This window comes from Boleophthalmus pectinirostris, unplaced genomic scaffold (genome assembly GCF_026225935.1).
Source record: "Boleophthalmus pectinirostris isolate CB_2022bp ecotype Guang Dong unplaced genomic scaffold, ASM2622593v1 HiC_scaffold_4, whole genome shotgun sequence".
NCBI classification, from domain to species: domain Eukaryota; kingdom Metazoa; phylum Chordata; class Actinopteri; order Gobiiformes; family Gobiidae; genus Boleophthalmus; species Boleophthalmus pectinirostris.
Window position 1 is genome coordinate 30335032 of NW_026571353.1, and position 17689 is coordinate 30352720.

Sequence of the window (17689 nt, forward strand, 5' to 3'; positions counted from 1 at the left end):
GAGGGCTGCTGTTTTCCCTAAACTGACACTGGATCTGATGACCTGCTAAAGTGAGGTTTTCTATTATTATTGTATTTTACTGCTCAATGTCCTGAATTTCTTAGTGCCTCCGCTCAATTTCATTTCTTTCCAGCAACTAGTTCAGGAATTGGAATACACTAGATGTAGACAAAGCCATACATTCTGTGTTGGCAACAATTCTCGAGATCAAGGATTTAAAGCTGGAACGAGGAGAATGTTTGGTGAATTTTACCAAGGCGAAAGACGTTATTGCCCTTCTTCCTATGGGATTTGGTGCATTACATATGTCACGACCAAGTAGCAGCGATTGGTTAAATAAAAAAAAGTACCCGCCTACCATCAAGCGAACAAATCCTAATGCTACAAGGTCAGATAGTTTCCACCAAGTGAAACTGGCTGATGAATCAGGCGCATGAACAAATAAAGTGATATTGATCGACTGATTGGTATTAAACCTATATCTATCTTGCATATATTCAAATACAGTTTTTATTCTTAACTTCTTAAAATATTCATGCCTTCTTAGTATGCGCAAGCTTGCCAAGTCTCCACAGATCTGACCATCTTGGTGCTGTCTGCTTGTCTCCATGGAGATAGAAGTTTAACGCCATATTGGGTAACATTTCAGGCAAAGCAATTACATCCCCATGGAGATAACCAGATGGTGGACTCCCAACGTGAGCCCTGCACTTTGCTCTATAAAGCAAATCTGGTAATTCAAATCCTTTTCCAGGCTTCCATGTTCCAATCCACACAACATTATTTTCAGCAATAAAATCTGTAGAAAGTATTTACAAAAATAAAACTCCAGTTCTTGCTCTTAATAGCTGGTGGATTTTTTTCTACATGTGTGAATGATAAAAGCCAATACTACGCTATTTTCTGCTCCGATATAATGTTGTTTATGTATCAAAACATACCTGGAGTTGTGTTTTGTTTCATTATAACATGGCTTAAAGCTTTCCAGAATCCATTTTGTGTAACATAGGACTTTTAAACCTCGCACAAACGTTGATTCATCTCACTATTGTCACAAACATTAGCACATTTCTGTAATAACGATTAGACATCCCGTAATGATAACGCATGTCCGAGTGGAGAATCCATTGTGTGAGTATAATCATTGGACTCTCTGTCTCACTGCCTCTGCATTGACATAACGCCAAATTTTGTGTCTGTTTTATCTGATGGCTTCGATCGTCTCCTCACCTCATTACATTAATCACTCAGCCAGAATAAACACAAGCTGATGTGCATTCAAAAACCCGTGCCATATTTGAAAACAGAGTATACACAAGCATATATACTGATACTTTGCAGCTGACGTTATCAACATTATTTGGTGGGTGAGCCCTAACTAGAGGCGCTGCTCTGTCTGAAGCTTTGTTAGACTTGAATCTGAGCTTTATTTTAACACAATCTGCCCAGAAAAAGTTCACTACAACAGGTCACTGGCACCTGTAGAAAATCAAACACTTAAACAGAAACATGAACGCTTGTTTTAATCACAGGCTCCTAAAAATCTGTTGTATAAATCCTTTTTGTATTATTTTCAGAGCGTCTTAAAGCTTTTCTGACTGCGTTTACTAATGTGTGTGTTGTGTCTCCATGGCAACTGCTGAACATCCCACCAAGAGAGACACATGTAGAACACCCCCAGCGTGATGGCATCGCAAAGTATCAATAGGGAGATTGCCTGAAGTAATAGTTGATTAATCGGTGATTTGTGCCTTTGATGACCCATTTTTTTCCCAAACAAATTTAGCAGTACTTTTCTTGCCAGTGCACATTGGGTCACACTGGGCTACGGGGGCGGACTGGCAATCTGTGTGTTTTGGAAAAGTCCAGAATGGCTGTCCGACAGTGGGACTGATTGGGGCCTCAAATTTTCCGTGGGCCAATTTGTGGGGGAAAAGTCCAGGGCCATTTTTTGGTCTCACTTCACCTCTGCTGGTCTACGATAGTGGGCATAAGCACTTATAAACTCAATGTGGTGAGTATTTAGGATGCTCTGAACGCATAAGGTAAGCAAGGAATAATTTTGGACAACTATAAACTGTTTAAGAATGAACTAGTTCTGACAGTAAAAATCAGGATCAAGATCTAGCGAAGTTTAAATGACTTAATTAAGAACATCTGAGTAGATTCAACTTGTCAAGTAAAATACCTACCAATGCAATAGGTTCTATTGGTCTAGTGACTTGTAAATGAAGAAAACTGGGCCATTTTCTCATTTTTCCTAGAACAGAGCCAACCGGAAGTTGTAATCTCATTTTTCCAAACGTCTCCCTGGTTTGTGACGTAAGCGTGAACAGAGCCTATAAGTGCCTATAAGGGTTTTTTTTTTTTTTAATTCAAGCAATATTAGATTTTGTTTCTTATTTGAAGTGCAAAGAGTTGTTGTTTTTCTCATCTTAAGTGTAGCAAGATGCATTTTCTTCTTGAGTTCTTTTTAAAGACAACAGAGTAAAGTGTATTGACCTCGTTGACATGTTTCGGCTGTTGCTGCAAGCCATCTTCAGAACTGTCCCCGGTGTTGGTGTACTCAGCCTGATGGACCTGCAGATCGCTCAGACTGACCACGCCTCCTGTCGCCCTAAGTTCTCTGGAGGAGGGCGTCCCAGGTGTGTGAAAGGAGGAACGCTCCATCATCACGGTTAACGCTGCCCGTGCCTCTTTTCCAGGTTTCACTGTCCTCCTTGAACCAGAGTTTGAATTTGTTGTTTTCCGAGCCCCATCCCAATCCATAATGTAGTTATTTCTTTTACAGTGCTCTGATATTTTAGGTTTTCCTGTTCTGCTTTGTCTACACGGCTGATACACAACACGTCACCACCAACACCAGTGACAGTTCTGAAGATGGTTTGCAGCTAACAGCCAAAACATGTCAACAAGGTAAATACACTTCACTGTCTAGTCTTTAAAAAGGAACCCAAGAAGTTAAAGTACATAAGAAGATAAAACAAACATCTTTAACTTAAGATGCATTTTCATTTTTAAGTTCAAAAAGTCTTCCATTGTCAGATAATTTTACTTGTCAAGTGAAATTTACTCAAATCGTGATAAAACTTTCTTAATTCAAGTCTTCTTAACATGGTTAGATTTAAATTTTTGCAGTCCACATACACAGTTGGTTAGGTTAGGTATTTGCATTTTGTAGTTGAAAAAAACATTCAAAAAGCTGAAACATTATTCATTTTTTATATTTATTACCTTACATTTCTGATGGGTCATAAAAAACCTGTATGATTATTATTGTTATTGTGAAAATCCAAATTATGTAATCATTTCTGTTCAGATACTGATAACAGATTTCGAGTAGAGTCAGACTTATTATGCAAAACCCCAACACATTTTAACAGTTTCTCACAATCCAAGAGTTGCATAATGTCTGAATAAATCCTTGTATATTTTGTCCCGCCCACGGCCGTGTGTTTGGTACGTCTGGGGAGGCTCTGGCTGCTCCACTTGGCGATGACGAAAACGAGGAATCGGACCGGTTTGTCATGACCCACAATGCATCTCTCCCTGTGTGTCCTCTGCGCATATTATTCGTTATAACACTGGTTTCATCTGCCAGGGGAAACAGATGACCTTCAGACCACAGAACCAAGCTCCACGCGTGCCAAAACCCCACCACACGACCGACATTAGCACACAATAACATCACAGCTATTATGCAAAGCCCTTTATCCCATTTCGTGTTGACAGCTTTTGTTCGGTTAATTATTATGTGCGAGGTTTGAGAGGCATTTTGCTGTCATGTTTTGTCTCTAATCTTGACAGTGACCTTTAAATTCTCGAGCTGCTTCCAACTAGCTCAATTAAAACAAAGACGAAGAAGAAAAGTGCTGAGTACCAGACTGTTCTGAGAGCATTTGGCGAGGTCTGTGAGCTTAAGAAATCAATTCAAGAAGTGAAGTCTCCAGAATATTAGAATAAAGTGTCTTAAAACTAAAGAAGGTTAAAACACTGCAAAAACTAAAATCTAGCCAAGTTAATTAAGAACATTTGATCAAGATTTGAGTAAATTTGACTTTACAAGTAAAATTATCTACCAAGACTTTTGTACTTAAAATATGAAAATGCATCTTGCTGCATTTAAGGTAAGAAAAAAATATTAAATATTGTTTTTACATCATAGTGCACTGTATAACTTTTCTGCATGGTAAACCATTGTTTCTCAAAGACTGGGTTACGACACTCAGGTGGGTCGCAAGAGATTTTTTTTGGGTCGCCTTGTCACGATCTGCATGTAGGTCTGCAATATACAGTCCTGCCAAAAATCTAAAGAAATATTACATCTTTGAAGTCCAGTCTTCAACAGTTCATAGACACTCAAACATCTTGCTGCTTTTTGAAGAAGAATCTTATTTGTCAGGTGTTAGATAACAAAAAGGTTCGGCGGAGGTTCAGGGTGAGTAACTATCAGACCACGACAAGAGTGAACCCTTTTTCTTGCATGATGTCGATGCAGCTTGAAAATGGTTGGAACAAGATTCAGTTCAACCTTTCGGACTTCACCAGGAGAGTGTACGGAACCAATTACATTAAGGGTACAGGTACGTACACTGGATACTGTGGCAACATCATGTAGACTGCTGCACTCTCTTACAATTATAATATTCATTCTAGACCCATGCCATGTGCCATATGGAGGATATTTCTCTGATAGACTTTACTCCGAGGATGAGTTTCCAGCAGAGTTTAAAGTTTACAGGCCTGTTTGAAGCCAGAAGGCAAATGTAAGGCCCTGTTCAACAAAGAGGTACTTTGGACAATCTGAATTGATTTTAATTGTATTACTGTTTGTTTATTAGCAGCAGGAAAGCTCCCCAACATAACCACTTCTGTAACAGTTCATTTTTTGTCGTGAAGATGTGTCCTCTTGTGCTGCTCTGTGAAAATAAAGTATTTTGTAGATGCATTGGTTATTATAACTTTATTCCATTAAGTGAAGGTCTACAAAAATATTACTTCAAAGGCCTTTTGATCATTAGAATATGTGTGTGCCTGCATATGGATAGTGCAAAAACAAATCACAAAATCACAAACTTTCTTATAATGGCAGATAATATTCAATGTAAAATAGAAATATTATGCAACTTAAAAAATAATAAAAAGCATAAAGCCAGGATCTTATAAAGCTTGAATTGATGTTGCATTTGATGAGCACAGGAATGAGGCTGCCTGTTTGTTCATCATCTATTTACAAATGTCTCAATTTGCAGTTTCTATATTTTATTTACTTAATTACTAAGTAGTGATGCACTTCAAATGTATTATTTACACATAACAGTTTTAAATATACAAGAGACATCTTCTGTTGGTCAAAAGGCTTTCAAAACACTGGGCTTCTATGTGAATATATTTCCGTGGCAGTGCAGTCTCATTTAGTCTCACAGTCTCATTTGACTAAATACTATATAAATATGCAGGCTCAGACTGGCCTGTACTACCGAGCTGGTCCACCTCAGACCACATTTGGGCTCAATTTCGAAATGAGCGGGGTGAACCGGTCCAGAGAAAAACTGCCAGGGCCGAATTTTGTTCCCAGTCCGACTCTGCATTTGCATAATTTCAGCCCTGAAACTGCCAATCATTACTGAAATAAAGGTAAAAGGAGCTGTTAACTTGAAAACTACCACTACATGACATCATGTGAGTTTTGGAGATGTAGACAGACTAATAATAAAGGGTTATTCAAACAAGTGTGAATGAAACAAAACACAACTTCAGGTCTGTTTTTGATGAAGTAGCAGCATTATAACATGACTTGAGGCTCACAAGAGTCAATTTCGCAAAATATAGAACCTTTTAACCTGCAAAAAGAATCCTCTCTGCTGTGACCATTCTGTCCATGCAACACTTAGAACAGGGGTCTCCAACCTTTTTCCTCCGTGAGCTATCTTTACAAAACGAAAATGCCACAGAGCTACTCATTTTAGGGGTCACCAGAAATAAAGACGATTATAAGAAAGAGGGCAAACCTTGGGATACAGTTAGATGCCCATAAAACATAAACCACTGTCCATTGTCCATTTATTAGTGCACAAAGTTGGACTTCAAAATGATACGTGTACAAAGGAAATAGGCATAAAATTAACCAAACTGTTGTTATTCAGCACAATGGCATAACTTCAAAATCCCTTGTTGAGTTACTTGGAAAGGGGGGAGAGCTACTGGTAGATTGGAGACCCCTCACCTAGAATGTTCCACAATATGGCGATAAACCTATGTGTCTCTATGTAGACAAACTAGACACACCAATCAATCAATCAATCAACAACTTTATTAATCCCAAAGGGCAATTCTGTTTGCACATCTATAAATAATAAAATAGAAAGAAAAACAGACGCCATACATTCAAACCTCAGTGCATCAGGCGACACAATAGCAAATTTACTTTCCATTTAAAAGCTTTATGGCAGAAGGAATAAAAGATTTGGCGTAGTGGTTAGTCTTTTGCTGTGGGGTGACATAGCGCTTCCCAGAGGGCATTTGCACAAACTGTGAGTGCAGTACATGGTTAGTCTGGCTCAGTATGGCCTTAGTCTTTTGGAGCAGCCGATATCTCCACACAGAGGCCAAACCCTGCATCTGAACACCACTGATTTTGCCGCACACCTTTACTATCTGGCTCAGACTGTTCTTGTCCTTCACAGATAACCCATAAAACCAACAAATAAAAGAAAAGGTCAGCAAACTTTCAATAAAGGAATGATAAAAATTATTTAAAATGTTAGGCGACACATTAAAAGAGTGGAGCTTCTGCATCAAGTGAACCGGCTGCTGTCCTCGTTTGATAATTTGCTCAGTGTTCTTATCAAACCTTAGGAAGGACTCAAACCTTAGGCCCACCGCTTAAAGTTAAGCTAGATTTGTGGAGAAGTGACCCACAAGTAGAAATGGTTTTCAAGGTATTTTTTTAGCCTTAAACTCTTGTAAATGAATAAACACAAGATAGATAAGGCAAAACAATAACAAGCAACTAAAGTTCTACAGTGCTGATTAATGAAGTTAAATTTAAATGTGCATTGTGTAACTTCTCTAGAGGAGGGTCCAATGCTTTTCTCCATGGAGATGTTATTGCTTTGTCCGGAATGATTCACAGTATGGCATTAAACCTTTCTATCTTCATGGAGACCAAACCAGACCAAGCTACATGTCAGATCTGTGGAGAGGCGACCCCGCTCATAGACAGAATGCCTGTTTTCCTATATTTTTGAGCTTAAATGGGCGGTGTACATTGATTTAACAAATTGCTGACCTAATTGCGATCAATATATTGTCAGTTACAGCATTAATCAGTCCACAGGGAGGTTTGCGAACAGTGCAGTAGCGTGTGAATGATGATTTTCTGTCAGGAACACGTTGATATCAGTATCCTAACTGGACGTAAAATAATGATGAGATTCTCAAACTCACAATTCTGCAAGAGCTCACCACCGCATTGCATTAGGACAGCAGATTCGTAGCACGATTTTATTATTTATAGCCATTATCATGGCGTTTGCATTTTTAAATTTGAACAGTGAATAAGCCATTATTCACAGGCCGTATGGAGCACCAAAAATTACATGATTAGAAATGAATAAATACAAGAATAAGTGTTGGAAAGAATTCAATTAAATGGTGAAAAATATGTATACATATGTGTAAATAAATAAATTCTCTTACACATTAATGCCCTCTCCAGGTGGGTGGAGAGTCCCTGCCTCAAGTGGAGGGATTCAGGTATCTCGGAGTCTTGTTCACGAGTGAGGGGAGGATGGAGCATGAGATTGACATGCACAACGGTGCAGCGTCGGCAGTGATGCGGTCGCTGTATTGAGCCGTTGTGGTGAAAAGGTAAAGCTCTCAATTTAGTAGTCAATCTATATTCCTACCCTCACCTATGGTCATGAGCTTTGGGTAATGACCAAAAGGACAAGATCACGGATACAAGTGGCCGAAATGACTTTCCTCTGCAGGGTGAGGAGCTCCATAACACAGGAGGAGCTCGGAGTAGAGCCGCTGCTCCTCCACGTTGAGAGGAGCCAGCTGAGGCGGCTTGGACATCTGCTCTAGATGCCTCCTGGACGCCTCGTTCGGGAGGTGTTCCGGGCATGTTAGACCGGCATGTTAGACTATGTCTCTCGGCCTGAGAACGCCTCGGGGTCCCCCTGGAAGACCTGAAGGAAGTGTCCGGGGTGAACGAAGTCTGGGAGTCCCTGCTTAGACTGCTGCCCCCACAACCCGACCCCGGATAAGCAGAAGAAAATGGATGGATGGACGCATTAATGCATACATTCTAGATAAAAGTAAAAAATAAAAATGTAGAAATAAGTAAATGAATACATGTACAAATGAATAAATATAATAAAATTTGTGTAAAAGTGTAAATAAATAATTGTAAAAAAAAATAAATGTATTTAATTTTTTTGGAAAACAAGCCTATTTTATTTTATTATTATTATTATGTTTTTAATCCCTAGAATGTAAGCATTAATGCATTAGTGTAACAGCATTTTATTTATTTATACCTTTATCCACCATTTCATTTAATACTTTATAGCATTGATTCTTGTATTTATCTGTTTCTAATTATGTCTGTTTTGGTGCTCCATAGTTCCAATAAACTTCAGTTGCAAACAAATAAAAAATGCCATAAAAGGAAAAGGAAGCATAAGTACAAATATTCATTAGAGCTTACCCCGACTCTACACAGCCACATCCTTTCTTGTATCCGGGGACAAAAGAGAGAGGATCCATACGACAGGACAGCACCAGCACTTTACCTTTTAGCAAATGAATAGAGCGACAACTGCAGATAGCCATTACCTTAAATGGGCGTTTACAGTGAGCGGCCTCTCTGTCTGAGGTCTCATTATAACTGACAAAGCCAAAGAGTCTCCTGTATACAGCTCCCCGTGTGCTCACATATTTTAACCTCTGTCTCCTCAGATCCAAAACTGAAGTGTTCTAGTTTTATTGCGGCACGTAAAGACCACCGATTTGGGATAAGCTGGGTAGAAACAGTACAAATTTCTCATCTTTGTTCATGTGTAAAAGGAAATTAAAACTTGAGCTTCAAGAGAAATACAATGAACTAAAAAATATACAATAAATTTGCCCAAAACCCTGTTCAGATGATGGTGTTTAGTTTCCATGTAAAATCCTAAAATCATGTAAGAAAGTTGAATGTAATCATTTTGTTTTCTTGGTGTTTGTAGTAACAGGAGAGGTAGCTAACTGTAACATGTATTATCTGTATTTTAATTGATAGTGGCTCCATTTATAAATAAATATATATATATTAATATATTATATGTTCTGTTTACAAAATGTATGTGATAAATAGGGGTGTGCCAAAATATCGAAATATCAGTATATCATATAGTTTAATATAATGATACAGTGTTGATATCGTGGGCTGCTGTATCAGTATTTCGCCAAGAAGTTTTTGGTATATGTTTTGGTATATTTTACAATATATATATATAATATATATATATATATATAATATAATATATATATATATATATATATATATATATATATATATATATATATATATATATATATATATTTAGGGATGTAATAATAACCGAAATATCGTGATATCGTATTGACATCAAAGTTCTCACAATAATATCGAGGACCATCACAATATATCAAATTGCAAGTCTGTTTGCTTAACCATATAGCACACTGCCAATCTGAAACCAAAACAATATTTTAACATTCACTAGCTAGGACCACACCAACAACGACATAGTGCGAAGAATTTTATTGATAATGTACGAAGCGGGGCAGAGATGGCTGGGTTTATATTCTAGGTGGGGGCTCCATCTCAATCTTCAATTGGCCCAGCTGGAAGGGGACCCCCCTTGTAGGGGTCTTATGACTGAAAGACAGAATAGGGGATGGGAGGGTGGGGTCGAGTTAGCCGAGACAAACTGGGATGATGGGAAAGGCTGCTACATATAGGCTTCTGGGAAATTAGAGGCATGGTCGAGGTGAGTTGTGGTTCGCTGGTGAGAAGGAGAGGGCGGCTGAGGCGTGGTCCTGCTCCTGAATCTCAGTTAATCATATTAACTGCATTTATAGCATCAAAAGTGGTAACAACAGATCTCCTTTGGGCTCTTTTGGCAATAGTATAACAAAATCTGGAACATTTGAAAAAATGGCCTGGTTTTGTTCATCTAGATGTAATTGTATTCTTTCATTTTTCATTGATGTGATTTGAGTCACAGGTTGTGAAGACGCTGCTGCTGAATCCACGGTTTTATCACGAGAACTTCACTGGAAGTCGTCATCCACATGTTTCCAAACGTCTTCAGGTAACCGTGAATAAAGCCTATATGTATAGTTCTTGATTTATTTATTTCCCGGACACTAAACCTGACCATAATAAATTCTCCACATGCCTAGCCTTAACCTAAACCCTTTTTAAAATGTAAACTTTAACTTAAATTTTTGATCTAATACTGAAAAACTGATGTCAAGGGGGCCTGATCTTTGTCCCCATAAGGGAGGTACGGTAGGTGTGCAGAATTTATGCCCCTCAGTGTGTTAAATACCCACCTACCACATCAGAACTGGGACTAAACTGTGATAAACCAAGACCTAAAAAAAAAAAAAAAAAAGGTGTAACTTTACACTTTTGCTATATTAGTTTAATCCTAACCAAAAAGAGGACAAAAATAAATACTGGCTGCTGCTGATTTTGACAACATCAAATTGTAGATTCTAAATGTAATCTATTGACTCATGTGATGTAATTTAATTTGGAGTAACTAGACCAGATGCCCTGTTATCTCTTCCACGCAGATAGAGGAGTGTAGTGCAGTCCTTAAGCAGTCCGTTGATGGGTCCACACACTCTCACAGTGAAGTGTTGTTTGAGCTGTAGTCCTGCTGTGCTCCGCATTCACACGTTCTCTGCTCCTGACACTAAAGTCCACACCTCCATCTGCCTCTGAGCTCACAACTGATACACACACACACACACACACACACACAGAGACACACACACATGCCTCTAAGCTCACATTAGAACTGACAAACGCAAACACACACACATGCACCCACACACACCAGAGCTCAAGAGAGTTCATTTAACTCTGACTACGTTCTACATCAGGGGTGGGCAATCATTATTTTTTCAATGGGGCCACAGGAGAAACAGAAAATATTGTGGAGGGTCGGGCCAAAATGCTTAACTCAGTTCTGTGTAATATTAATTGTATTTCTTTTTAAAAAGCAGTAAATATCATTGTTTTGATGAGCTGGTAAGACTGGAAAGAGTTTATGTTATGACTAAGCAATGAAAAAGTGAGGTTGCCTTACAAAAAAAAAAAAAAGTCATTTAAAAAAACACCTCAAAAATAAAAACAATGCAGCTTTAGTCCATGCATGAGGGAAAATTACAAAATATGTTTAATTTGTAATTCCAAATTATCTTACATGGGCCATTCAGAGTCAACCAAAAGGTCGTATGTGGCCCGGGAGCTTTACAATGCCCATGTCTGTTCTACATGAATAAATAGAGATAATTATCTGTTGAATGTTTGCTCATATGTCTTCTGCTAACACTTTTTATGTATTTTTGGTCATCTAAGAAAGCAGGAAGAACCATATATAATAATGTTGGGAAGAATAATATGTATCTCAGTATCAATGACTGCTTGAACAAACTGTAGGTCCTCTATGTAACTTGTACAGAGTTACATAGTACTTGTTTCCATGAAGACATTTAGCCAGGCTGGCGCCACCTAGTGCCTCCACTCGATTTCATTTCTCTCCAGCAACTAGGTCAGAAATTGGAATACACTAGATGGTTTGCAAGAACCCCAGAAGTTGTAAACCACGCACTGGCCAATCAGCGAAGAGCTTTGAAGCCATGACGTCAAACACAAGCTCCTGTCTGGGTGCCTTTTGTGGTACAGCACAACAGTAAACACAGCGGCTGAGATGGATGCAGACAAAGACAGACATTCTGTGTTGGCAACGATTCCCGAGATTGAGGATTTAAAGCTGGAACAAAGAGAATGTTTGGTGAATTTTATCAAAGGGAAAGGCGTTATTGCCCTTCTTTGTACAGGATTTTGCGTATTATTGGTTAAATAAAAAAATTGCCTGCTACCGTCGAGCAAACGAATCCTAAAGGGCCGTTCACAACAAAGCATCAAAAAATGCCTTGACGCCTCTATTTGGACGCCTTTGCATTTGAGTTTAGACGCCCCCGATGCGCGTCTTTGACGCCGTGGACGAACGGGAGAAAAATACTTGACGCGCGTCCGTTGCCCTGGAAACAAGAGCCCGATCCCGCTCTTTTCCCGAAGCATTGTCAGACCAGACTGAGAGAGTGTTTTCATGACATAAAACATCAGCGGAGGAGATCGGGTCGACGACTGGGACGTATATATATTTATACTGCGCTAATGACACTGGATCAGTCCTGGTTTAGTCCCGGTCTGGTCCCGGTCTAGTCCCGGTCTAGTCCTGATTTAGTCCCGGTCTATTCCCGGTCTAGTCCTGGTTTAGTCGCGGTCTAGTCCTGGTTTAGTCCCGGTCTAGTCTCGATCTAGTTCTTGTTTAGTCCTGGTCTAGTCCTTGTTAGTCCTGGTCTAGTCCTTGTTTAGTCCTGGTCTAGTCCTGGTTTAGTCCTGGTCCGGTCCTGGTGTATTCCTCGCGATCGGCTCGGTGATTGTGGTGTATATATTCATGCTCCGCTCATGTTTGTGGTTCTCGCTCTGGTTCTCGGGTCTTGCTTCCTGATAATAACGTCGCTGCGTCACTGGATACTCGTCCCTGATTGGTTGGTGCGTCTGACGCGAAAAGTTCAGCATTTTCAACTTCTTGACGCTGATGCCTTGGACGCGCGTCTAGAGCGTCGACGCGAAAACGCTCAAGACGTGCCGCGTTGACGCCAGATTCGCGCCGCGCTGACGCCGAAGACGCGCCGCAAAAACACAGGACGCTCTAGTCGCACATCCACATAGACTTTACATAGAAACTGGATGCTTTGACGCTTTGGTGTGAACGGCCCTTAATACTGTGAGGTCAGACAGTTTCCATGAAGTGAAACCGGCTGATGAAACAGGCTAGAAGACGTTAGGATTTGGCCTGGAATGTTCCAGTGTATGGAATTAAACTGCTGCTTAAACTAACCATCTCCAGGGTCTTTTTTTTGTTTGTTTGTTTGTTTTTTGTGTGTGTGACTGTACTGTAAATCTTTAGCACAGTTTTCAACCAGAAGTCAGTACACCTGTTTCTCTAATTAAGTGGTTTTATATTCTAATTTTAAGATGTTCAGAATACTAAATAATGATCCTAGGTGTTTAGATTAGAACTGTACCAGAGAAAAGCATGTTTTCTTTACCATTTTACACATACTGTACCACTTAACATCATAGTATTTTGTTAGATATGTGGTGTTTTTGTGGTAAAGCCCTTGCCTTGTCCTCTGTACTGCATCATTCTCCTCCTGTCACAGACCTTCAGCTGTATTGATCCGCACAGAGAGAAGAGATAGATCCAGGGTCAGAAAACAGCCAGAGACGACCTTATACGGACACGTGTCATTCAGGCAGGAGAAGGTAAAGGGGCGGGGCATAACGCAAAAACTCTTCCCCCTTTTACAGATTCTGGAGGCTTCTAACAGACCTTGGGATGAATGACTAAAAGCATGAGTTCTAAAAATACCAATGCAGATTTAAAAATGCATAGGATGTCTCAGATAAAGGAAGTATTTGAGTTGCAAAATCGCATTTTGCAACTCGTAGGAATATAAATGAAGCAAAGTATCATGGTCAATGTAGTCCTTTATACTCAAAAGCTTTCATATTCCATAATGTATAGTGCCTTAAAGGTACATTATGTAACTTTTCGGGTCACTACCTGCTTTGATGTGTATGTATCTCTATGCAGACGTCACCAAGCCATGTTACAGGTCAGATCTGTGGAGAGGCAAGCCCACTCATTGTGAGAATCAGAATTGAGCACTTGCAAGTTGTGACTTGGACTCAAATCAGACTTGAGTCACTATTTTTAGGACTTGACTTGATAAAATAGATAAAAACTTGGGACTCGACACAGCCTGTGACTTCAGAAGACTTGATGCTTAGACTTGTTGACAAATTAACTGTTATTAAGCACTCTTAAATCTGCACTCTTTCTATTCTGACCGTAATAATTTGCACTTTTGTCAAGACATTTAAAAAGGAAAAATCAGCATTTCTGCAACTCTTTTTGTCTTCTTCTACAAGATTTTTGAGTACAATTTAGTTTAAAAGTCATATAAACTGCAAAAATCTAAGATATAATTAGTATTTTAGTTTAAAGGACTTGAAATGACTTGAAACTCAAAGCAGATGACTTGGACTTGACTTGGACTTATGGACCAGTGACTTAAGACTCAACTTGGACTTGCCCGTTTTTTACTTTGGACTTGACTTGAACTTGAGGTCAAAGACTTGAGACTTACTTGAGACTTGTAAAACAACGACTTGGTCCCACCTCTAGTCAGTATGCATGTTTTTCAAGATATCGTTCAGCAAATAAAGCTCCTGTACTTGAATCAATGCAAGAAGGATGTGGGAATATTTCTGTGTGGAAATATGGGGGAAAACGTATAAATCAAATATTAATAACATTTTTCTACTCCAAAAGAAGGTTATCACGATTATGAATCAAGTGAATTACTATGCACCAACAAATCCTCTTTTTGTTTATTTAAGTTTTTTTTTTTTGTTTTTTTTATCTTGTTGACCAAAGTACAACTGCAGTGATGTACAAGGTCCTATAATCATCTGCTCTGTCCTTGTTTACAGGAGTTATTTTAGCAGAGAGGCTCAGTGTAACCTTAGAAGAACAGTCATCTTTAAAAAAATGAAATGAAGATTGTGTTTCTTATAGAGGGGTTAGTATATGGAATAACCTGAATGACGATTTTACACTGTAGAGGTCTTTCAAAAGGTTATAAAGCGTTATGTTTTAAAAGCTATAGAGCTCTGGAATGAATGAACCATGCATTCAATTTTGTTAGAGTTAGAGTTGTTTTTATTTTTATTTTGTCACATTTCTACACTAAGTTGTAAGTGAAATTGTAAACGCAAACTTGCTGTTCATAAGCTGTTTTTCTTTCTTGGAATTCTGTCATTGATTTGCACTTTTACTTCAGCCTAAACCCTTTCGGTCATGATCCATGAGGTTGTAGTTTATGTTTTTTGTAGTGCTGCAAAATGAACGAACAAACTTATCCTACATAAATAAAACAGAAATGTCAGGAAAGTTCCACTGTAAACATTTAAGTTTACAATAGTGTATTTAAACAGCTCTGGTTGTTCTTATGTGACGAGATGGTACATTGTGATTCATGCTTCTATGTCTAAAGCAGCTCTGTTCTCAAACACACTTTTCCACACAGAACATGGTGTAGAGATTTAAACTACAGCTACAAGATCCTTCTATAAAAAGGACAGGATCTTTCGTTCTTTGCAGAGGAATATATTATCTAAATAATGACAGCCTTTGCGATTTAACTTGTCCCAACTCAAATTGTGACTTCGATTTGATTCTGAGTGACTGACCGATGGATTTAAAGGTCCTATATTACACAAAACTGACTCTTGAGAGGTTTTAGTCATGTAAGAACATTGTTACCTCCTAAAAAAACACACCTGGAGTTAGTCTGTCTCCATCTCAAAATGCTCCAAAACTGTAATGTGTTATTTATGACTTGTTACTGTCATTTCAAAGTAATTCATTACATTACAATATTACTGCATTTAAAATGTAAGGCATTACACGACTATTGCAGCACTTTTTACTCTCACCAAAACAACTGATGCTGTCAAATAACAATCAGCAAGCGAAAATGCCAGACTTTCGCGCCGTATATGAACTGAACCAGGACTAAACCAGGACTGAACCAAGGACTCAACCAAGGACTGAACTAGGACTAAACTAAGACTGAACCGAGGACTAAACCAGGTCTAAACCAGGACTAAACCAGGACTGAACCTGAATTGAACCAGAACTGAACCAGGACTAAACCAGGTCTAAACCAGGACTGAACCGAGGACTGAATGAAGGACTGAACCAATGACTGAACCAGGACTAAACCAGGACTGAACCGAGGACTGAACCAGGACTAAACCAGGACTGAACCAAGGACTGAACCAAGGACTGAACCAGGACGGAATCTGAACTGAACCAGAACTGAACCAGGACTAAACCAGGTCTAAACTAGGGCTGAACCGAGGACTGAACCAGGACTACATCTGGACTAAACTAGGACTAAACCAGAGCTGAACCAGGAATGAACCAGGTCTAAACCAAGTCTAAACCAGGAGTAACCCAGGACTAAACCAGGTCAAAATCAGGTCTAAACCAGGACTAATCTTGGACTAGGACTTGGAATCTTGGACCAGTGGAGCAGGGTGTCCGCAAAGCGTGATCGGGCGTCAGCTGCGATTAGCCCCGTGGAGTGTGGAGCTGTGCACCAGTCCTTTTCTCGCAGTTACCCGACGGTCTACACGGGCGCACCTCCAGGCCCGTCCTGGCACTAGGAACCGTAGCGATGGCGTTTCACCTCTGCTGATATCATGGTGATTTTAACGATTTTTGTATGAAGAAAAATGAAAAACCCACCACTTCAATCAAGGTAAAAAATGCATTCCAACACGCGTTACTGACATTTGTACTGAGTAAAATATTACAATTTTTTCTCTGTAATGCATTACAATAATTCGTTACTCTCAACACTGGTCATGAAGCAGTGGTTTTCAAGTTAGCAGCTACCTTTACCTTTAGTTTGGTAGAGACCGGCACTTCCAGGACTGAAATCATCCAAATGATTCTAGTGAAGGTGTACGGAGTTTAAAAACACAGTGGAGCACTTCCTAATGCTTGTGATGACAAAACATTACAACATAGATCAGAAAATAGAGTACTCTGGGTCATCTAACCAATCACAGTGAAGTTCTCCCAAAAAATCATGATATCACTTTAATATTTTGCACTATTCCCTAACTCCAACTCTTATAGACTTCACAAACACACGCACACAGCCTTCTCCAATTCCACCAGCAATAACTTCCATCTATACCATCTATTCCTGGACATTGCGTTGTGTGTATTCTGTTTCATACCCAGATCTGTAGCTTGATCCTTTTGTCGTTCTTGTAGACAGTTTTCACTTTAAAGTCGATCCCCACGGTGCTGACGAAGGCGGAGGTGAAGGCGTCGTCCGCGTACCGAAAAAGGAAGGAGGTTTTGCCCACGCTGCTGTTCCCAATGATCAGGAGTTTAAACATGTAGTCAAAGTTCTGGTCTCCTCCCTCGCCCTTCCCTTTCATGTCCTGAGTGGCAGCCATCTGTGGAGAAGAAAGAAGGCAAGTTAGATTCATGTCATGGTAAAGTCAAAGCTGAAAAACTGGAGAGCAGAACAGTTTAACGATCCAAAACTGTTTAACTTTTTGGTTGGGAGTTTGTCACGTTCTTGTTTCTAAGGATATGCCATTGCTCTGCCTGGAATGTTCCACAGTATGACATTAAACAGCTCTATGTTACATTTATTCAATTACAGCTTTTTTGACAGCTCAGAAATACCTAAAAAAATATATATATATGCATACTGACTGTGTGCGGAGCCGACCCTCTGCAGATCTGACATATAT

General features: G+C 39.3%; 1 protein-coding gene across 1 annotated transcript in view; it reads right to left on the reverse strand.

Annotated features, from left to right (window-relative positions):
* Window positions 1-17689, reverse strand: part of rab3c (RAB3C, member RAS oncogene family) — a 40714-nt gene that overhangs the window by 17113 nt on the left and 5912 nt on the right. Inside the window, exon 2 of the mRNA XM_020932354.1 lies at window positions 17162-17386. Within this exon, the coding sequence (XP_020788013.1) occupies window positions 17162-17386 (225 nt within the window). The remainder of the gene's footprint in view (window positions 1-17161; window positions 17387-17689) is intronic.